The sequence below is a fragment of the Typopeltis vanoorti genome, chromosome 3, assembly GCF_054136105.1.
Source record: "Typopeltis vanoorti isolate ZY-2024b chromosome 3, IOZ_Tvanoo_1.0, whole genome shotgun sequence".
NCBI classification, from domain to species: Eukaryota; Metazoa; Arthropoda; class Arachnida; order Uropygi; family Thelyphonidae; genus Typopeltis; species Typopeltis vanoorti.
Window position 1 is genome coordinate 81,636,987 of NC_143551.1, and position 24,919 is coordinate 81,661,905.

The window sequence follows — 24,919 nt, forward strand, 5'->3', positions numbered from 1 at the left end:
ATATATATTAAATAGTAGAATTTAATATATATATATATATATATATATATATATATATATATATATATATTAAATAGTAGAATTTAATATATATATATATATATATATATATTAAATAGTAGAATTTAATATATATATATATATATATATATATATATATATTAAATCAGCATACTTTTTTATATATATATATATATATATATATATTAAATAGTAGAATTTAATATATATATATATATATATATATATTAAATAGTAGAATTTAATATATATATATATATATATATATATATATAACATTGCCGGAACATGATACCATTATCTAGTATATGATACTTGAATTTTTAAATTTTTTTTCTAATTTTCCGTATTTCGTATTTCCTCCTCCACTCCTTTTTCTAATGCTTCATCTTGTCTGATGTGGTCGTTTATGTAAAATGTTGAGATCCGAGCATTTTAAAAGAATAAGCTGCCTATTTACTTTATGACAAATATATGTTGATCTCAAAATAGTATTGCAAATTAAAAAGATAACATAAATTGTATTTACGCACTGTGAAATTTGTGAATGGTTAACAATAGAACGCTCATAAAACTAGTGCATTGTCCAAAAAAGGTCGTTGAATTTAAAGGGATAACAAACAACAAATTGGTTGATTGGTAAACAAACTAGTCGATGGGTTAACTTCAATGAATCTTTTAATCTAAATGAAGTAAAAACTGGATAATTTGGACCCTTCTGATAAGTTAAGAGAAAACATGTTTATTTTGAATACATTTTTTATTTTTGTATTTTCAGCATATCAGAATCTTCCCTCATTTGTGTAAATAAGAGTGCTTCGTTACGATGTAGTAGAACATCATGGAATATCTTCAGAGAAAGCGTTCTGTTTCTGTTCATCCTTTTAAAGAATGCTTCAGAGAAATACTTGAGATTACACCGAAAAGGTAAGATTTGCATACATATGAACCATCATCTACATTCTTTTTAACGGGAATTAATCTATCTTTGATGCTTTTGATGAGCTATGACAGCGATGCAATTCACGATGTGTTTAAGCAAAAAATCTTGTTTTTTTATTTTTTTAAGATGTAGAAAGCTTTCGTACGCAGGAGTGTTTGCTTCATCTACGTCCTCAAGATATAGATTCGTGTTTAGAAGACTCAGATGGGAATCTTGGTTTCATCTCGCTACCTGTGGACTTTAACCGGTATTATGCACTCATTTTACCATCCCTCCAACCAAGTATTTTTGCATAAAAAAAAAGAAAGTCAATTTAAAAATAAGTAAAAGTTGCATTATGAACTTTAGTGCTGGTTTAGTAAATGTCCCGAAACATTTCAGCAATGTGATGAATTTTGAGGCATTGATTGTATTTTTTCCTCCAAAATTATTTATTACGATTATTTAAAAATGACTCCAGATAATCTGTATAACTCAAAAATATTCAGGCTGCTGATAACGAGTGCCCTTATTTACATAAAACGATTTTTGAAGGACGATGAAGATATTATTATTTTGCATTAATTATTAACAGTTTGCCTTGATGTTAAAATTGAAGTTTTGACTTAATGTTAGAGATCGAATTTATTGCTCGATGGAGTTGGATTAGAGGCAAAAAATGCAAGCTATTTAGACAACAATTTAGACAGTTAATTTTTATGTTGTTTTGTAGCTGCTGTGTACAATTTCTAGAAAATTATATATATATATATATATATATATATATATATATATAATTGGAATGACTGTTCAGTGTCACATAAAGATCTGTTGAAGCAGTCGATAGAAATTTTTTAAATATTGTTAAAATTTGTTGTTACATTGTTAGTTATTGCGATATTAAGTGTGATATTACAACGGGTTTCTCTGATTGTTTGAGATGAATGTACAATGCCCCATAAAAAGTCTGTTGAAACAGTCGACAGAACACTTATCATATCAGACAATCGAAGAATGGGTGGAATAACTGTTTATTTGGCGTTGATTTCGACACACATTGCCCGTCGTATCCCACGGAACCAGAGCGCACGAAATGAATGCCTCCCTTACGAAATCGTTACTACGGCATGATATAGAGAAGTTCTCTCTCAAAATATTGCGTGTTCACTTATATGGAGACTCAAATACACATTCCTTCTCTTCAAAAATGTTAAAAATTAGCAATGGTGAAGTACAGCAAAGAAACGGAAAAATTATATTATATATATACACCTAAATATCGAAAAAATTGTTCGAACTGAAGACGAACTTTTGTTCAGTGTGTACCCATCTATTTAGAACATAACAGAAAAGTCACCTTCTTGGTTCAGAGAGAGCTATCCTCGCACCTCGAAATGACGCTGTGTCAATAATGAACGAGTTTGTTCTTAATAGGGTTAATGGATCTGTTAGTGTTCACAATCAGTAGATACTTCTGTGGATGTATCTACTGATGTTGATACATCATGTAGTTCATTTTCTCGTGGGATTTTTAAATTCGCTTAATCCACCTGGATTGCCTAGTCATGAGCTTAAATTGAAAATAGGTATTCCTATTATGTTGCTTCGAAATCTGCACTCCCAAATCTTTGCAATGGAACTAGGCTTCAAGTAAAATCGTTGAAACCGAATATGATAGAAGCTGTGATATAAAGAGGTATTGCATTCAAACGGTTACAGTTTCCAATAAGAGTTTGTTTTGCAATGACGATTAATAAAGCCCAAGGACATATCCTTAGATATGCAGGATGAGATTTAAGATGTGAATGTTTCGGACACAGGCAGTTATATATAGCATGTTGTCGAGGATGATGAAACTTCTAATGTTGTTTACAAAGATGTGTTATAATGCTCACAGTTCTATACTATGACAAAGCACCAGCGCCAAATACTAGCGTAAATACCCTGAAGTGAACCGCTAGCAGTATAAGTTTATCTCGGCGAAGCGGGAGGGCTCAGATAGTAAGAAAAAAAGTCTCGAAGCATAGCATATAATATTTTTTCGAAATGAATTCCAACCATCAAAGACTGTAAAGCTGTCGGTCGCCCATTAATACCGGAGATGGAATATGGGTTAGGTAATCTGGAAGCCTGCTCTAGAGGTCAAAGAGAAATTTTTTGAAGTGCATTCAAGCTTCCAATGAGCAGGCGGGTCTCACAGTGGGCAACGAAATTCATTTACCATTTAAAAATAAATTAATAAATAAAGAAACCTTGTTCACTGACAATCTAATCCCTACACTACCTTAGATTATCATAATTATTATTTTAAACAGATACTTCACTTTTAAATTATCAGACCCTTCTGTTTCGTGATATACATTATGTTGACTATCACAAACAGCTAGGATTTAATAATTTTAAATTTATATATGATATACAGTACTTTTTCGATTACCTAAAGACACTCACAAATATTCATCCCAATGGTAGGATTTAAATCCAGATTGGATTCGGCTTCAGTTCTCACTGTGGGCATAGATATTTGTGAATGTCTTTTGGCGACGGAAGAAATATGTTATACATGAACTTGAAATCACCATTCTGATAAGCAGAATGGACACCTTTAATGCATTCGAATCCCACAGTAGGCATGTGTGCTTTGGAAATGTGTCTGTAGGTGGAAGTTGAGCTTCTGTGCCAATTGATTTGGGATTATCTAACCCTTAGCTCATCTACAGTAATTACCTTACAAGAGTATTGTAAGCTAACTGCTCTTCGTCGTAGTATTCAGATAAAAATGGGATTAATTGAATTAGTAGTATGAAATAACCCGATATCTTTATGAATGACTTTCTTTGTTTTTTTTAATATAGGTTGTCTACTTCAGTAAAAACATGTATAGAATCCTCCGTCAACAATTGCTCTACCGAAGTTACAAGACTAATAAAAGAAATCATTCTTTCTGCGATTCAAAAGCAGACAGGTTCATTACCACACAAGTTTTTATTAAATGGAAGGAAAAATATCCAGGACATATCAGACACGATAGTTCATGGATCTGGTAAGTTATTTGATAATCTGAAGGTTAATATAGCTGGAAAACATTGTTAAATATTTAGTTTGCCTGTATCTAGGATTCTAAACGTATGTTTCTAATCGAAACATTTGCAAGTTAAAAATCAATTCAAATGCGATTTTAAAGAGACTAAAAGAAGAAAACATGCCTTATCTTTAAGCCTGTTTTCCCTGCTGAAGATGACAGCAACCGCATTTGCTTTATCCTTTTGCATTGAGATTATTCTCTCTCAGCACCACTTAGAAACATATCGGCCTATTAGAAACTATTTTCTGCAAATAATGCAGTGGCGACATCAACATAATGCTGTGTAGAACTTAACGGTTACATGTCAAAATTACACGGGATAATATTACACTGCCAAAATTACACAAGGATGAAATTACATATAGATAAAAATACACTAAGCAAAAATTACACAAATTTGAATATTCATACCGAAGTTTTTTACTTTAGAGTTTTTAAATTTTTATGATGAATTTTATATTTATTTTCAGATAAGAGTTCCGTTAATTTTGTAATACTTTATAAGACCTACCTGTTGACTTTAATTCGATTAAAATATTATTGGTATTTTGTTGTCAAATTAAACACATAAACTTTCTTAATATTACAAAAATTACTTTTGTTTTAAAAAATAATAAAAAACAAACACTAAGTCATATAAGCTATACAACGTAAAAAAGCCAATCGTCTATTAGAATTGTAATTTTGTACAATATTTGAAATATGTTGTTTTAACGAAATGTACCTACGATCCTGGGTTTCGTTGACCAGTTAAATGCTGCAAATAGTTTGTATGTTGTAAAGATAATTCTTTAACAATGTTATCCAAAAATTTCCAAAAAGTTGCACGAGCCATTGCGCCAGGATTCGACTTATTTTTTTCATTTGATTTGCAAGTTGAGGAGCTTCAGATTCAAAAGTCCTATTAACATGACAGTGTTAATAGGATTATCCGTGAGTGTTCTGAACACTCACAGATAATCTTGTTGTCTCTGGTATGGAGCAGCGATCGACAATGTAAAGTTCTAAACTTTGCACAACGCCAATGAATAGTTCCGATAGCAGTTTCACGGTGACGAACAAACTCAAATCCTTTGTAAATTATAATTTGCCCACCTTTATTACTAACGCCGTACTCAAAATCAGCCATGGGTAAATTAAAAATTAATTTAAAAAAATAATCACGAAATTTATTACGTCGCACGTTATACACTAGTTGTATTACGAGTCACTAAACTAGAACTGAAGAATGTAAGACAAAAATTTGCTTAATACCTTCACCCAAACAATTCTTTGAAATTCTTGAGCAGTTCATGGTGATTAAGAATTGTCGATTGGTTTTACCTTAGGAAATTATTCCTTGTAAATCTGAAGTAAGTACTAATTAGGGTAGCTAATTACTACATCATTTTGAGTTTCCAACTCAACCACGTCCTTAATCCCATTGCGCAATCTGCACTAGTGATTTATCCCTTGCTGGTTATAAATTTTGAACAATTTTTGGTAAATTTTATTTTATGTGTAATTTCTTACTTGTGTATTTTTTCCTTTTAATTTTTTTCTTAGTGTATTTTTATCTATGTGTAACTTTTGTTTGTAATTTTTTCTTTGTGTAATTTCTTCCCTGTGTAATTTTGTCCCTGAGTAATTTCGTCCTCGTGTAATTTTTGCAGCGCAATTTTATCCCGTGTAATTTTGTCCTGACACAGAACTTAAATATATAAACATACCACTTAATGTCATTAATGGGAAACCTTTCAGTTTTCAAACCACAACATGTTTTTTTAATGGTCAGAGATTACATTCTCCATGCGCTAATTTAGACTTATTTGTTGATTTTACATGTTAATAAAGATATGTAATTGTTTATTCACAATACAGAAGTGAAAAAGAAAGGAAAAGAATATGGCTATTTTAATCCAATATTTCACCTAACAGTTTACGCTTTCGTTTGAAAAAAAAAAATAGTGAAAAAATCACTACTGATCTTCAAGTGCTTAAAGCAGCGATTTTCAACCGGTGTGCCGCGAGATTTATGAAAACAAATTAATTGAAAGAAATAATGTCGTAATTTGCGCATCTATTTATTAGTGTCTGGTCTTCCATCTTCTTGTGTGTGTAAATCAATCAAAATTATGCCTATTTTTTGGCAGATCATCAAAAACATTAAACGAATATATATATTTTTAGTGTGCCGTAGAATTGTAATAATTAGTCTAGGTATGCTGTATCATGAAAAAGGTTGAAAATCACTGGCTTAAAGTAACGTTTCACTTTAAGCACTACTGTGATTAAAGTAAAATGTTAAGTGATAGATAAATAGCAAATATTTTATACTGGTATTTAAAAAAAAAAAAAGATAGCCGAGCTGCATGAAGCTGTTGCAGAAATAACTTCTCTCAGAAAATTTTAAGCTTTATTTATTTAGAAATTCACAGGACCATTCAGTTTATATAGATCTCCAGTTTATACCATAATTTGAAACATTAACAACTACAGCAATCTCTCGATTAACGCGCCTAATGAGTTCTTTAAAACAGGCGCATTAATCGAAAACGCACTAATCGAATATAATAAATCGAATCGAATAATCGAATAACCTATGGGAAAAAGTATAATCCGTTGCTCAAACTTCTTTTTTGACCCTTGTTTTTTTTAATAAAAGAATTAGGGTATGTCTCAGGACCTGGTTAAAGGAAACCCATGAAGCTGAAAGACAATAAAACATATTCAGAATATACATTTAATATTCTGCTTCTTAACAAAGAATTGAGCTAACGTAGTTTGGCGGACATTCTGTTTCTTTTTTTCATACAACTGACGGTATAGCTTTATTGCCTTTTCTGCAAATTTTACTAGTTCTCTCTTCATCAGGGTCAGTCTCTAAGCGCTGCTGCTTAAAAACTTCTGTTGCACGAAAAATATTTTCTATTTGTTTCCGTGAAATCTCTTTGGACTTGTCAGTGATTAAATTTTCTTCATATTCTTCAGGATCTTTCCGCTGTGCATCTAAATTTAGTAGATTAGAATCAATTAATTTCTCAGAATGAGATTTAATTAACTTAGATTCATTTGAAAAGCCTCTAAAATCATTTGCACAATGTAGAAGAATGTGCTTCCAAACGGCTCGCATATTGCTAACAGTAATTTCATTCGACTTTGCACTTTAGAACCAGGTCTGATTTGGCCAGAAAAAGTCTTGGAATGTATTCGGTTCCAAAAAAAAAAAAAGCCGATTTCATCGATATTAAATATTTGTTAGTCACAATAGCCCCCCCCCCCCTCTTCTTACACAATTTTCTTCAAAATCTCTGGATAATTTGCGGCCATCTCCATATCTGCACTTGCAGCTTCGCCTGTGATTAGAACATTATGTAGGCTATTTCTCAAACCACCTAGCACTAACGTTGAATTCTTTTCCATCATTGATAGCTCTTTCTTTCAAGGTTGCAAGAGACTTAATGCTTTTGATTAAATAAGGCCAGTTCTTAGTGGGATCCTTTTTTGGTTACAACCTTCGATCCATCTAGAAAGAAGTCTCTCTAATTCAATCATTATAATACTTTGATTTCGAGTGTCCTGCATGCATGATGAACTTGAAGCAGCCTTACCTTTCTCTTTGTATTCAGCAGCTTTGTTTAAAATTGCTTTTATAGTTGATTCACTCATTTTTGTGTTCTTGTCCTATCTTTGCTCTGGACTCGCCTTGTTGATTTGTCTTTATTATTTCAAGTTTTTCTTTCACTGAGATTACTTTTTCCATTAATTTCATACTTTTTTGCTCACTAATTCTTTTGCTCATGATGAAAGGTTGGGAAAATACTTTAAAATAAAAAAAAGTAAGGAAAACAGTTGCAGAGCAGACATGATCAGTAGAATGCTATATAATTAGCAGACATAAATATTTGCAGTAAAGTTGGAACATGGAATACATGGTATACATAGTGTACATGGAAATAGTGTAGCATGCCATTAAAAATAACTTTGTGAAATGTTTTAAATCGGTAACTAAATTATTTAATCCTGGTGAGTGATTTTTTAAAATAGTTAGTCATAAAAATGTACAGATAGACAATTTTAAAAATCTGTAACATTTATTTTTAAGATGTATATAGGCGCACTAATCGAATTTGGGTATCGAAAAAAATGACGAACTAATTGAAATCGTATTAATCGGGGGATTGCTGTGCTCATATTCATATTAACAAGCATGAACGGTACAGTTAATTTGGAAATGCCTAATTGTTTGAAGAAAATCAAGTCACTGGGAATATTTCAGTGATTTTGCGAAACAAAAGAGATACTTAGAGTAAATACCAGATATGAACAAAACAGACTATATACTTTAATTTGATAAATTTATAGCGTCTTCTGCAATAATGAATTCTGATACTTTTTTGTACTTCCAGCTAAAGATACTGGGATAAAGTCTGAGGTATATTGTGATAAGGAAAGGTTACATAAATGGAACAGGGACATTAAATCTTGTATACATGCCAATATGGAAGAACCAGATACGTTTTCATTCGAAGAGGATGACTTTGACGAAGAAGGGGAAAATTTAGACGACGACGATAGTGAGAATAGCAAAATTAATTTACAAAGGTTTGTACAAATTGACGTTGTTGAATATAAGTTATCAGAACAGTGCATTATATTTAAAGAAATGATATGAAGTTCTGTCCGTATTAGCATTCATTGATGAATATTAATCACTTCTCCGGAAAATTTTACTTCAGAAATCTCTGTTATGTTATTTTTTTTTAATTAAAAACTTTTCCACCCACAGGGTAATAAAAGCAGCTGTTCAATGTGTAAATAAAGAGAAGTATTCTCCACAGTGCTATTATTCTTCTGATGACTATATCTTAATTGTGAGAATCTTGTTGACTACTATACTGAAAGCTTCAGAGAAACATGTCCCAAATTCTAATGGTATGTTAGATAAGAAATGAATAAATTCAAGAAATTATTAAAGGGAATGATTAACACTAATCTTTAATTTCGATACTGTATTATTACTCTTTCTCAAAGTTCCATTAGTACGTTTAAAATCCTTATATTATTTTTCAAAGTTGTACGTTGAACTGTTTTAAAAATACTTAGTATACGTTAAAAGTCTTAAAGTGTTAAGTTCACTGTAGAAAAAAAAAAGGTGATAGAACCTACAGAGTAGTTGTTGACTAAATTTTTAGCTCAGTGAACCAAAAGCCATATTTTCAGGATTCTTGTCAAACCAGACTCTACCAAGGTCTTTATCCTTCGATCATATTCCAAGAATAAACATATTCTTCTTCTTATTGTGCTATCTTCTATCGAAGGTCAGCGACCATCTTGGCGAACAAACTGCGCTCTTGTGTTAATTCAATATCAATTGAATTCAATTCAATTCAATTCAATTCAAAATTCAATATCATATTGTGTATTCAATATCAATTCTTAGAGTGATACACACCTGCCTCAGCTACTATTAAAAGGGGTTGTTATTTAAAAAAATAGATTGTAATATTTAAACATGTTTGGACTCTTTAGCCTGTCACAACACGTCTGATCCTTCCATGCAGCATTAAATATTTCCAGATATATGCAACTATATTTTTGTTACGACAATAATTATGTATAAAATGTTCTCTCTTCTAGATATTGAAATTTTAAGAGAAATTAATAACTATATTCTATATGTATCCAGCAGTCTTTTGAACCTTTTTGATTCCAAACTAGCAATGATACTTTTAATGATTTTTAAGACATTTGGAACATATCGAATAACTCTGTCTTTAATCTGAGAATTTCAAACTGTTCGGAGAAAATGCTTCAAATATGTGCCTTCAATTATTCTAAACACTCCTGTCAAACTCCTCTCCTCAAAAGAATGACGCCGTCTCAAAGAGGATTCAATAAGCAAAGTCGAAAATTCTACTTTCTTGTCCAAGTTCTGTTTTCACAGCAGTTCAGTATTACTGCAATCCATGTTCGATGGAATGCATTAAGCATTAAGAGCGACAGACATTCTCAATTACATAATCAGACAAAATCAGACAATATATAACTCATTATCTATATCTAGCTTGGGACTCGTTAATTTGAAGTAAATTAAATTGAAATTTTATTAGTGCTGAAGAAATAGTACAAATGAAAATATAATGCATTAGATACAACGAGTATTTAAAAAAATACAAGTGATAATAATATATTGTAAAAGTAATACTACATATGTTATAAAAATATCGTAAAATTAGTTTTCAAATGGAAATATAGAGATTTACAGTTAAAGGAAAGGCTTAGGACTATGAGGGTTTCATATATATATATATATATATATATATATATATATATATATATATATATATATATATATATATATACAGCATATACCTGAGACCTAATACAAGGGCTGTTCGATAAGTCCGTGCAAAGTCTAAGAGATGGCGCCACCAGTACGTATCGAGGTTATTTTTAGTTGCTGGCAACTGTTGGAGGATCACACACTAAGTTGCAGTCAGATAGATCTATTACTGTGTGTTTGGCGTTCATTTGAATCGATCAAGTACCGTGATTTGTGAAAATGGATGAGAAAGAATTTCGTGTAGTGATTAAACATTACTTTGTGGAAGGCAAAATGGCTCAGGAAACCAAAGCTAAGCTTGATAAACATTATGGTGAGTCTGCACCTTCGATTAGAAAGGTTTAGATAGAGCAGTCAGATAGATCTATTACTGTGTGTTTGGTGTTCATTTGAATCGATCAAGTACCGTGATTTGTGAAAATGGATGAGAAAGAATTTCGTGTAGTGATTAAACATTACTTTGTGGAAGGCAAAATGGCTCAGGAAACCAAAGCTAAGCTTGATAAACATTATGGTGAGTCTGCACCTTCGATTAGAAAGGTTTAGATAGAGCAGTCAGATAGATCTATTACTGTGTGTTTGGTGTTCATTTGAATCGATCAAGTACCGTGATTTGTGAAAATGGATGAGAAAGAATTTCGTGTAGTGATTAAACATTACTTTGTGGAAGGCAAAATGGCTCAGGAAACCAAAGCTAAGCTTGATAAACATTATGGTGAGTCTGCACCTTCGATTAGAAAGGTTTAGAAGTGGTTTAGTAACTTTCGAAGTGGCCATATGAGCACAGGTGACGCTGAACGTTCTGGACGGCCTGTTGAGGTCACTACTCCAGAAATTATTGAAAAAATCCATGATATACTGATGGATCTTAGACGAGTGAAGGTGCCTGAAATTGCTAAGGCGGTGGCCATCTCAAATGACCGCGTACATAATATTTTACATGAACAATTGCATATGAGAAAACTATCCGCAAGATAGGTGCCGCGTTTGCTCACACTTGATAAAAAGCGTCAACGTGTGAACTGTTGCAAATTGTTCGATTTACCCTACGAACTTCTTTCGCACCCCCCCCCCACTCTCCAGATTTGGCTCTACTATCTGTTTCGAAATATAAAAAACATGGTTGGCTAGAAAGAGATTTTCATCAAACTATGAGGTGATTGCCGAAACAACTGCCTATTTTGAAGAGCTGGACAAATCATACAATATGGACGGGATCAAAACACTCGAGCATCGTTGGCGACTAAGTGTATAGACCTCAAAGGATACTATGTTGAAAATTAAAAAATGTCTGTCCCAAAAAAATTATGTTTTCTTCATTTTTGCACGGACTTATCGAACAACCCTCGTATATAATATTTAAAATAATTTCCCATAATATGGATTTAAATAAAAGCCAAGATTATTTAGTCACATGAGGTAGTCTCTCAGTCTTCTTCTAAAACTGCATCCTGAAGTTAGACTTTATTTTATTAGGCAGTTTATTGTAGCTGTTGTTGCTAAGTACTCAGAGATTTGTAAAAAAAAAATGCCTTGAGAACTACCTGCAAGTATCAGCCACAAAGTAAACCATGCTCTACGTTATATACAGTAAAATATTTGGATCCCATATCGACAGCGATTGTTAATATATTAACAATTCTGTTAATATGTTAACATAATATATTATGTTCCATTATAAGTTCAATAAGCCTATTTCTGGTTGCTGTCGATATGGGGTCCAAATACTTTATTGACCCCCCCTCCACTAAACTACAGTTACAATTTTAAGTATCAATGAAATTCGTTTCATATCATTTGATATATATATATATATATAACCGGTTTTTGGTTCTCTGCAGTCAGGGCAGAGAGGTTATATGCTCATACTCTTGTTGAGGTATGTTACATCGAAATATCAGTTATAATGTGAATTACGTTTTTTTTTTTTTAAATACAAGCCATTAACAGTTATTTTGACATGATACTGTATAAGAACATAAGATCTGACATTCATGTGGAAGAACATAACAGATACTATAGAACAATATTATCTATTTAAATGAGAGTGACAGCTGATTAGTATTCGCACTGTTAAGCAGAAAAATCTTTCTTCACCCTTTCTTTCTTTTTTTTGGGGGAAGGGGGGTGATGTCACTTCTATGCTGGAAACTGGACAATGATGCAGTCGCCCTGCTCAGCCAGGAGTTGATTCCGTGGATTCCAGTCTTGTAAAGATCTAAGGTGTTGTTTTGCCTGTGGTGGTGATGATGCTCACACGAGGATCCGACTTCTCACCTTTTGTTTGAAGGCTGCAAGGAGTTGGTCAACTGCCTCTCTCTCTCTGTGAAGTTGAGCTGTTTATTCTTGTATGTCTGAGGAAGAAGCTGTATATTACAGCTTTAGCAGTGATGAAGAGGTAATTGCAGAATGAATGATTATTTGACTCTGCATGGACGAGATTGAAATACTCCTCTTCTGTATGAAGACTACCACAGGTCAGAGCTACCATTTCCCGAGACAAACTGACGAATAGTGTGTTGATTGGGCATTCTAAGTAGATATGCCGGACTGTTCCTGATCGGTATCAGAACAGGCAGTTATCTGAGACATCTGAGTTAAATTTTCGTAATATAGTTGGAGTGGGTTGGAGTTGATAGTTATATCGCGATCTATCTTATTTGTTAAGGTGAAATATATGTATAGTGTTTTTTAATATATGTATAGTCGTTTTGCCCAAAAGCCTGTACTCACATATCATTTACATATGTTAAAAACAGGATGGGTCCTAGCAGCGAACTCTGTGTGCTCCGTATTTTATTAACCATGGAAGGTCCAATAGCTGATATATTGTTTCCTGTTGTTTAACTAAGATTGGAACCAATCATTTGTAACGCCTATAATGCCATATATCGAGGCATTTACAGAAGGAGTAAGTCATGAAGTACAGAGTAGAACGCTTTTGATATATCAAGAAAAACCGTAATATGCCTCTGTTTTCCACTATAAATTATTTCATGAAACGCCAATAGCGCTTTTTCCGTATTAAGTCCAGATGTGAACCTGTACTGATTACGCGCATAGAAGGAAATGGAATTTAGATTGTTATTTAATCGATTTTTTATTACGATTTCATTGAGCTTTGTAACTGTAGATAATATTCATATGTATCTATAATTTCTCATTTCATTTTTGTTATCTCTTTAGATAACGGAAGAACTGAAGTAACTTTTAAGAGTTCTATAATTTTCCTTGTTCGAAAGATCTATTTATAATATGTGTAAAGAACTTTAACTTACAATTAATAAATATATATGTAGCTTTTGGACATTTTATTATGATACCCCCCCACCTTTTTTTTAAATCCGATTACTATATTCTTTACTTTATCCTTATTTACTACATATAAATGCATTGAATTCTTTATCCATGGGATGTGCTTCCGTACTTTGCTCTATCTGTAGGACATTCTTTCCCTCTGGGAATTTACGTGCTTTCTGTTTGTATTGCCAATTATGGCGTTTACCAACCTCCATTCTTCACTTTTATCGTTTATACAAGAAAGAAATTTCATTAGGATATCGTTTTCTTTTCGGTACTTTATTTTTCATTTAAGTGTTAAGCGAAATTTTTATAACCATTTTCAAACACTAAATTGTAGGGAAGTTGCTGTTAAAAAACGAAGAAAAGAAAACAACTAAACACATTTGAAACTCAGCTTATTTCCATTTCGTTTAATTCTTAAATATAACTAATGTCTTCCAATACCTTTCTAATGGCAACATTATTATTATACTGCTTTTGTTTTGCTGATATTTGTTGTGCAACATATAGTTTATAGTTTGGTTCTGATGTATTGTGGTTAACCTCAGGGCATACTTTTCACCATCATCACATTGTGGAATTACTGATAGTTTATGCAAATAACTCTCCACTTGTACTGTTAGCTGCTCACACATCAACCATATTGGAGAAAGTGAAATTTTATTATGCTTGTCAAAACGCTTGCATTTCTCAAATAAATCAGTGCAACTATCTCCAGGAATTAAAATATATGTGTAACACTTATTTGTACAATTAATGTTTTAGTAAGTTGGAGTAATGGGATTTTTTAGTAATAGGATCGCGTTTTTAACTCGATAAAAACGCTTCCGAGACATGAAATTGTAAATAGCTATCACCATAAATGTTCAGATAATAGCGTGAAGTCGTTTTGTATCTGATATGCTTTTCTGCTGGTGAATATATCAACCAAAATACTACTTATGTATCGTTAAAGGAAGATGCTTAATTAGTTGCTTTACTATGACAGATGCATTCACCCTTCTGGAAGTAATATATGTGCTTTCGTTTTTCGACTTCAGCTGAAAGATTTAAACTGAAAATCACTGAAGTTTCCTTAAGTGAAACTTGGAAGAAGTTTTCAGAGGTGCAGATAATGCCGAAATGTTAAAATTAAAACATTGAATTCGAAGCATAAATTCGCGAAAGGACTACTTTAAGGGTACATCTCTAAGTTAAACCTACACTTTTTTTTAGTGAAGGTCATTTGGAATAACACTGTGTATTAATAATATATTTAGCCAAAACTGAATATACAACAGAGAACATATTTAATTTAACACATAAATCATGTTTTTTTTTTTTAAAGACAATCAAAGAAATGTTGTCTGAAACACATAAACATAGCTCCGAAAAAATAAGTTCACTAAAAATCTGCGCTAGATTCATATATTACTTCATGTTTAATAAACTGATTTTCACAGACCGTTATTTATTCATATAAAGGAGTTTGAAAAACTGGAAATAATGAATTATAATAAAACAGGAAAGTACAAAAATATCTAAGATTTTCGTATATGAAAGACTTATTTTGAAATATTGGTAGTTCTATGCATTTTGGCATTCAGTTTTTTTTTTCTAATAAGAGAAGCATATCCATAATTTTCTGTTATTAAATGATAATACTATAACGCATTTGAAAATTTTAGGATTAAGGAAATACCGTAGTATCGCAAGAATTTGCTTTAGATAAATCTAAGTAATAAAGAATAAATATAATATTTCTGTTTACATCACCATCATCGAATTCCTGCCATGTACTCAAGGGGGTGTACAGGATATGATAGTACTAAATGAAAAATGAACATCATTACTAACTTCCTATCTATAATTTTCCTCTAAATCAGTCTGTTACTTGTCAAGACTCCAAAATTATCAGATTTTATATTTCTATCGTCTAAGACATTTTGTACCGTATCAATCCACCTATATCTTGGTTTTCTTCTGGGTCGTTTTCCTGCCAACGTGGCAGAGAACACTTGTTTTGCTAATCTTTCCTCTCCCATTCTGTTTAAGTGACCATACTACCCTGAGATTAGCTCTGATAACGCATTCCTGGATGCTGACAATCAAGTTCTTTCATAATATCCTCGTTTTCAATATGATGCCGTCTCTTCACGCCTCTAATCTTTCGCAGGACTCTCATATCTGCGGTCTCTAGTCCTTGGTCAAGTGTTTTACTTCTGCCCCAGCTCTCAGATCCATAAGTTAAAACTGGTTTGAACACTGTCTTGTATACACCTAATTTAGTGTTGCGACAAATTTCTCTCTTATTCCATATGCATTTATTCAATTGACTTCCTACAATACCAGCTTTGTTGATTCTGTTGTCTATTTCCATATTTAATTTACCATCTTCACTAAAAATCGTGCCTAAGTGGTTTGAAATGTTTCTTGTTCCACAGGTTCTCCGTTCACATCGCAGTTGACATTTGCAACGATTCTGCCTATTTTCATTGTCTTTGTCTTTTTATTTCTGACCTTCATGCCATATCTGTCACAACGGTTATTCACTTTAGTCAGGGTATCTTGCAGACTTATAGCGGATTTATTTAGAAGTATAACATCATCTGCATAAATCAAAGAGCTGAGATCAACATCTCCAATTTTGACATCAGGTTTAATACCACTTTCCTTCATAATACATTTCTATGGATAATGAATAACAGAGGGGATAATGTACATCCTTCTCTCACACCAGATTTAACATTAAACCATCTTCCTATACTTCTTTCAATTTAACTGCTCACTTATAACTCAAATAAAGACTTAGTATTGCTTGATATAATGTCCCATTGACATCATATAACTGTAGCATTTTGAATAGCTTCTCTCTTGGCACCTTGTCATATGCCTTTTCCAGATCGACAAAACTTAAATACATATCTTTGTTATTTGTTATAAAGATCTTTCTGTTTACTAGAAATCAAAACAGACTTTTTATTTTATTTTCTTGTATTTTATTTATTTTTTTCGAATTTCAGAAACTGCCTCTGAGTGTACTCAGGTTATGACCTATGATAATCTGGAGCCTTGCTTATTGTATTATTCCAATCAGATGAAAAATGTTGCTCTTCAGCAAGTGTAAGTCAATTTCTGTTTTATATTTTAGATCATGCACACTGCGATATATTTCATGATACTGGACTAGAAGTAATATTTCAAATTGTTTTCAAATATTTTTGTTTCTTCTGTAATTATTCCGACATTATTTCCCAAACACAAATCATTCATTTGGTACTACTAATACTTTAATTTCTTTTCAAAACAGGTTACATTAAGAAATGGGTAATGTTTTAATATCTCAGATCACTAGTCTATTCGAAGTATGTTAAATAGCCTTTTTAGAAAATGTACATTACTAAGCATATCGTGCGTAAATTCGCTCAGCAGCATAGATTATCTTTGCATGCACCCCTTACTTCCTCTGCTTCAGACTTTTTCCATCCTAACATATACTGCTCAAGTGTATGAAGACATGAATCTCCTACAGTAATTAGTGGCACTCCCCTTTTCTTTAGTCCAGAGGCTGGGTAAAGGAATCCATCGGACCACAAGATCCTTATGTAAATTTAAACAGCTCCAGGTTTGCTTTCCTAATGTCAAGGCAAACTCTCTTTTCTGGTAGTTCATATCAGATATATGATGTCGTTCTAAGATTTCAGATCACAGTCAAAGTCAAGAATGTGAGTAACTACATGGGTGATTCGATATTCTAACTGAAATAAACTTACTTCACGCCCCAACTATGCCTGGACCTACAGGTCTAGGCGTCATATTGACTCCCTCTAAAGTTTAATATTATATCCTTGTAAACATAATTTTGTTTAGTGTTACCATCTTTTCTTTCCGGTTTCAGACATGGCAAGAAATATTTTCTTTTCTGTTTCAGACATGGAAAGTGTATAAATACGCATTTTATAAATCGTTAAGGGCGCTTGCAATTCCATAAATTTTCCCCCCTTATTCCCATATCTAGAGAAAAAAGCAAACTGAATTATAACTAAATTTCCACGGGAAAAAAATTAAACGCGAAACCTTATTCTAAGAAATTATACTTATCTCTTATTTGTGATTTGCAACAAATTATTGCTTTCTTCAAAATTAATTAATATATTACTGCTGCTATTCTTTAAACTAAAAGATAAGTTAGTCAACAAGTGTATACAAGTGTATACTTGTATACACTTGTTGGAAGCAATGCATTCTTTTTTTTTTTTCATAGAAGCACGCCACATACCAATTCAAATTGACGCTGATTGTTTTCATTCAGTACTAGTTTGGTTTTTGGGCAAGAAGTGCTTCATTTACAAACGAAGATAATTATTATTGTTTCTTCGCTAGATGTTGTATATACTGTTCCAGAAATGCGTTTCGCCTTTTTGTTTTGGAGAGACAAAATATTTGTTGGTGTTGAAATTAAGCAAAATTCGGTTTTAAAAATTCGAAGGCTTTCTTTGAAATGTTCCTTCTAGTACTAAGTGAAAGGAATTCTTCAAGTAGCATCTTATAAAAGTAGACTGTGATATGAATTTGCTTACACATACATTTACAACTAGATGCTAGATTTAAAGCTTTTTTTTACAGTCTCTCTCTCTCTCTCTCTCTCTCTCTCTCTGTATATACATACATACAAATAAATCATTTCTATGTTCAGCGCAAACGTCCATTTCTCAGCTTGTGCCAGGGACTCACTTCATCCTTGTTCTCCAAATATACAGAAATTATTGTTGAGACTGTTCCAGTCGATATGGAAAAAGCGGTTTACCGACGACATCTCTGTAGTTCTAACAGTGCCATCAGCCATGCCAGTAATACACAAAAATACTAATAGACCAGGTAAGATTATTTAAGTGAGGAATTTATGATTTATTAAAGTTATTAAATTAAATATAATAATTAAATAAAGGTATTACATTTTGGGATTAAATAGATTCCATCCTATCTTCTCTTTCACGTTAAGCTCAATAGGTCTTTCCAACTGAAGGGTGGTGAATGATGAGTTACAGAGTCTCTGATGTAATTCATTAATTTATTTTTTACTTACTGAAATCAAAATTATTAAAATATTTATGCACGTATATTTATAATTTTTAATGTGGCTTCCACGCTCGAAAGGTTTCATTATTCATGCCATGGAAATACTAATAAATTTTCCTATTTTTAAAAATAAATTTCATATTTTTTGCATTTTATTTTATTATAAGTTTTTACCTGGCTTGGTAAATCCTGCTCTAGAGACCAAACATGTAACTTTTTGAGCCATTTTTGGCATCCAGTAAGTGGTTATGAATATATTTTTATTTAAAGGAAAAAAGTATTTGTCATAGACTGTTTGCCATATTTTGATTTCTTACAAACTGTCGACGAATTCGTTTTCTTTTTCTTTTTTACATTTTATCCTAAAAGAAGTTGTGTATAAAAAATCAGTGTTATGTCCCCCCCACACACATACACACGATAATTTCAAACCTTACAATGAAATTCATCTGTAACGTTTTTTATGTGAATGCCAATCAAGAAAGGCAGTTAGCTCGTACATTTGTACATTAGTATTATACCGCACGTGTATATGTTAGATAATTCTGAATCCTCTTTTAGAGACTAAACATGATTATTTTTCAATTCACTTCAGCTAATAAGTAATGTAGTGCGTGCTCATCTTCTACCACCGAGAGACATTCCAACCCATATCTTGGTAGTCGGAGAGCGAATACACCAAACACTCGGCCAATGAAGTCTGTAAAAGATATATTCTCTTCATGACTGAGCGGTCTGAGCTTAATTCAAATCCCATCTATGGTGTTAAGAACTTTAGTCTGTCTTTTTCCGATGATATTAGCCGCGTCATATAGGGGAAGAGTTGAGTTAATCTTCTTTATGTCGGGTATTTCCTTTTACCTCACTTTGATTTAGGTTATTTGAGATATATCTCTTGACTATTTATACATGTGTGAAATTTCGATTATGCTATATTTTTATGTGCTTACCACCGACGAAAGTTTATTTCTAAACCTATAGTACATTTGTACCGTGGGTGGGCAAGGACTTTTTTTTCCCTTTTTTGTTAATTTTATATATTTTTTATAATTTTTATTTATTTTTACATTGTCCGGAAACCCTGCTCTAGAGACAAACATGGAATTTTTTCAGCCAATTCTGGTATCCAATAAGCGGGGAGGTGGTCTCACACCGAGGGATGAAATTCATCTTCCACCTAAAAAAATTACATTTATGTATGCTCACGAGGGTATTCGAACCTGCGATCCGTTAGTTGGAGAGCACGTTAACTCTGTAACGTGGTGGGGGATACAAAAATATCGATAAAAATCAGTAATTATTTAAACAACACAATGGAATTGCTGTGAAACAGTATTTAATTATTATACCTTCAGTTCAATTAATTATTTTTTGCTGATATGCTTATATATGTCAAATAATTAGTTTTACTTTTGTTTACTTTGGTTTGAATCCTGCTTTTAAAATTCTCTCCCGTTTTTGAAAGTTATCAGAATTATCTTGAAAACTGTAAGAAAAATAGTTTTATTGCGCAGTTTAGGCACCTTCGGTTGTATTGAAAGCTTTTTAATCATGAAGCTTCCATTAAGCAGTAACTCTTGAATAGGTTTGTGGTCTTCTTACTCTTGGCTCACTCACAGCGTTAGTGTGATAATTTTATATCAAAATTAATATTGTATCTCATCTTTAAATGATGTGACTTCGGAGAACGTTATGATACGAGAATAATTATCCAGAATGATATCATATCAGAAAATCGATTATCATAAAATTTTGAATTTTTCTAGATTAGAAAAACAGACCATATTAGTATGTTTTAAGTCATGAATACTATTGCTAAAAGATTAAAATACGACTAAACGGAGGTGAGTTGAAAATGGGGTCTGTGAATTATTATATAATAATTTCCAAATAACGTTATACTTAGCTTTGTTGCTTAAATACATATGTATGTGTTTTAAAAAGCAAACTTTATATTTTTTGTCTTTTGTTATCTTAATTTATGGCGTGACTTTGAGAAGGTGGGAGTGGTTCTCAAGCACACTAACAAAGGGGGGAATGGGGGGATATAAACATATCGAGAAAATCAGAAATTATTTAAAGAACACCATGGAATTGCCGTGAAATATTTAAATTATTATTTCTTCAGTTCAATTATTTTATTGTTTATTGATATGCTTATGTATGTTGAAGAATTAGTTTGCTTTTTTTACTTATGTCGATATGAAGAAACCAAAATAGAATGCAACGAAGAAATCATCAAGGAATGGGGAAAACGCATATTGAAGTGCTCAGAAAATAGAACTTCCTTGGATTCTCAGAGTTTAACTGATCACCCTGTTTCAAACAACACAATCACCCTGTTTCAAAGGTAGGTCTATTATAAGTTTTCTTTTCATTCTTTGATATAAGAAATACCCCAGAAACGTTTCTTTATGTACTTCAGCCATTATTTTCATAAAGTGTTTCTTATTTCCATTTGCGCTAATACATGCCTTTTCTTTATAATTTTATGTACTGCCCTTTATGATTCTTTTTGACTTTTGTAAATTACAAATTGAATATTGTCGCTAAATGTCTCACTGTTCATGCTCCGTTTCATAAAAATTTGGAATGTATGGTAGGAAATTATTAAAAGAATTTATTCAACTAGTCAGCGACATTTGGTTTTCTTTATGATAGTTACTGAATGTTCAGGAAAATGTTGTTTCCGTACAAATGTTCTTGTATAATATAATAACTATATAAGTTTAGGACAGATATGACGTCGTATTTTCATAGAGTACTTGACAAAATGAATAAAAAACTTTTGTGCAGTTTGCGATGAAGGGAAAAAAATTTGGTATTGTGGGTTATAATAGAATAACATTGAAATACTGAAACAGCGAGAAACGTAGAACAGGTATACCGGACATTGCATAGGTGTGCATAAGAATTCCAAAAAGATCCAATTAAACAAGGCGACACAATATACTCGAAAATACGGTCATATGATATCAGTACTCTGTATGATCTTCCTCTAATGGCTAAACAGACCTAACAGCAATGCCATTCTCGAATAACGGTATCTATAAAGTTCTTTGGCCACCTGAGCAGACTTGAGCTCACCAAGTTATCGAGGTGGCTGTGGGAGTGCAGTGCAATGCCCGTGACCGTCCCACACATGCTCGATGGGAATTAAGTGTAGCGATTGTTCTAGCCAAAGCAACACAATCACCAGTCTTAATCGTTTAATATATTCAGTTTGAAGATATTCCACCACCACTTGAGCTCTACAAGAAATGGCATCGTCATGCATGAAAAGAAAATCTGGATTAACAGTGGCCTTATAAAGTCGTACATACGGTTCGAGGATCTATTCTCGGTCATTATTCAGCCCCACATGAGACAGCAATGCTTCCACCGTAAGTTTCCCTTTCTCTGATGTTGGAGCGATGGTGCCTCATTCATCGTTCCTTCCAGATCAAACAACGTCTACAATTTGAAGGCAAGGCTAAAACAGGACTCATCAAATAACAGATCTATACCCCATTTGTTAAAGAGTTCAAATCATATTCGTGGCACCACTTTCGATGAACTCTGCGGTGGTGTGTGATTAATGGGATGCAAACCACTGACTTCCTCGAGTCCACTTAACTTGGTCCTTCTTAACACAGTTTGGTTGGAAATATTTTCATCCATGGTAATAGCAACCTCAAGAGAAATTCTTACAGTTCTTATCTGTTTTGCTGCTAGATCCAAATAGCCGTTTATTGGTTGAGGTGACATTAACCAGCTCCTCTTGTATCTTGTAATGGTTCTTGTCTCCTAAAACTGCATCTATAGTGCCGCGACGACACTTCGTGACACAATAAAACAACGTGTAACTTTCTACTCAGTCTTCTCAGATCAAGTCGTCCAACTGCCTGCTATCTCAAAAATCATCTAAACGATTATGACTTCTCACCCATACATACAGGACAAGCCAAGAAACGAGAATGAAGTGATAAGGCCCAATCGTTTTTTATAGGCAAGAGTAATTTGCATTGTGTGGAGATCTGTTGATTGGATACTCGAAATTTGTATGTCATAATACTTAGTATATCACATATTCCCCTTCGGAGACTGTTAAAAATAAAATATTCCTAAGAAACATTTTATCTGTTAATTTTATCTAGTAGTGTATTTCATGACGACAATAAAGTAAACCAAGTGTAACCAGCTGGCGTATGCGACCAGTCGTAATATACTGTCAACAATAAATGTCTTTTGTTATTTAGTGTTTGTTACTGTAACTTTGCTAATTGCAAATAAATTATGTAAATTACATGCTGTGTACTATTGAATGATATGGTTGGCGAATAGCAGCATTGTGAAATGGAAAAAGAAATTAAGTATCATAATAAAGAGAAAGGACAAAAGGAATGTGCCATTAATATACATGTCTACTTACTCTTAATATAATCATTTTATATAATGTATATATTTTATATATACATAAATATAAAATGAATGAATATAAAGTAGAGGAATTCTACCATCATTTACATTAAATAAATAAAAATACTAATAATATAAATTTCGTGTGATGATACTGCGTTCCCCCTTTTTACGGTACCATCTAGTCCCCCCAAATTTTATCCGGGCTCTGGAACCGGCATAGGCTGACGAATCAGACCTATGGCTGCGTCAGTATTCCTGACTGTAATCCGTGTGTCCTCAGACCGGTTTGCCTGCTTGCCGGATGAAAAACACCATATAAACTAGCGGAAAAAAACCCTGCTGTCCATGCCCAAGACCGGCTAACTTGGCTATGGCTGAGGAAAATCCTTAAGCTCCTCATGTTGTTGACGGGAATCGAACCAAGGACACTCCTTCCCCAGGCATATGGTTGCGGAGCGCAAAGCCACTAGGCTAACCGCGCGGACAATACTAATGAAAATATTTTGTAGTAGTAATGAAATATTAAAACTAAAACAGATAAATTCACTCTCCACTCTCTGGAAATGGATCCAATAATGGAGAATATTTGGGGTGGATTTGATAAATGAAAGGGGATTAACAGCATCTTCAAGAGGACTTGAAGATGAAGAACTTGGATGTGGTGACAGCCCAAGACAGAAAGGTGTGAAGGAGACTCATTACAAACAGTGACCCCACTTAAGTGGGAGAAGCTGCAGAAGAAGAAGAAGAAGATTAACAGCATTTGTATTCTGTGAAGAAAATCATTATTTCATAACGAACATATTATTATATCACAAAATGCAACATAAATACACTTAGTCTTCCCAGACGGTTGTATTAAGAATTGCATCGATTATATATTAATAGGTCGCGCTAAATACAGCAAAATCACAAAACTTTAGAAGCATTAATTTTCTGTGGTCATGAACTTCGCACATCCTAAATAAAACGAAGATATAATAACGTTGCTGCTGAAATAATAATAATAATAATAATAATAATAATAAACAATTACAATAAATATTTCAATAGTGGAAGATAATTATGTCCTAAAGTTAATAAAAACTTCAATGTGAATTTGCCTCTGTGGTTGGTCTAGTGGTTCTCGTGCGCTCTCTAACCAGCAGACTGAGAGTTCGAATCCCACCATGAACATGGGTGTTTGTGATGTCATTAGGTAGGAGATGAATTTCATCGATCACATGCCCTCTTATTGGAAGCTTGAAGCGGCGTGAAAAGATTCCACATTTGTCTCTGGAGCAGGGTGTTTCCAGATTGCGAAAAAATAAATAATAACACTAAAAATATGAAATTAATAAAAATAGAAAAAAATTCTTAGTCTCCCTTCGGTTCTAATATACTATTGGTTTGGAACCTTCCGTAAGTTTATATTCTATAAAAAGCAATAAAAAAACCTCACGGATGGTTTGAAAAGAATGCTCGGAATTAAACCTGAAGTTTTGGGGAGAATGGGAGGGGAAGAAAAAGAGAAACTGGAAAAGAAAGTTCATGAAATGTGTAAAGAATCATAACCATATTAAAAGGATTTCTAAAAATCCAACATACATCATAAAACCGAACAGACAAAATAATAAAAGAATTACCCAAATCATACAACCCTGAACTACTCATCATGCAAGATATCGAAAATATACATCCAAAATATCGAAATGCTACAGGAAATCTCTTCTTCTTCTTCTTCTTCTCTTCCGTCTAAGACGGGTTGAGTCTTCTCTTGAGCAGGATCTTCCAGTCTTCTCTATTCCTTGCTGTTCGAAAAAGT

General features: G+C 32.7%; 1 protein-coding gene across 4 annotated transcripts in view; it reads left to right on the forward strand.

Annotated features, from left to right (window-relative positions):
* Positions 1–24,919, forward strand: part of LOC150108319 (uncharacterized) — a 337,096-nt gene that overhangs the window by 108,086 nt on the left and 204,091 nt on the right. For all 4 annotated transcript variants that reach the window (XM_090390692.1, XM_090390693.1, XM_090390695.1 and 1 more), the window contains exons 7-14: positions 800–948; positions 1,091–1,211; positions 3,799–3,986; positions 8,417–8,612; positions 8,797–8,942; positions 16,659–16,758; positions 18,332–18,513; positions 20,923–21,064. In XM_090390692.1, the coding sequence (XP_090246818.1) occupies positions 800–948; positions 1,091–1,211; positions 3,799–3,986; positions 8,417–8,612; positions 8,797–8,942; positions 16,659–16,758; positions 18,332–18,513; positions 20,923–21,064 (1,224 nt within the window). The remainder of the gene's footprint in view (positions 1–799; positions 949–1,090; positions 1,212–3,798; positions 3,987–8,416; positions 8,613–8,796; positions 8,943–16,658; positions 16,759–18,331; positions 18,514–20,922; positions 21,065–24,919) is intronic.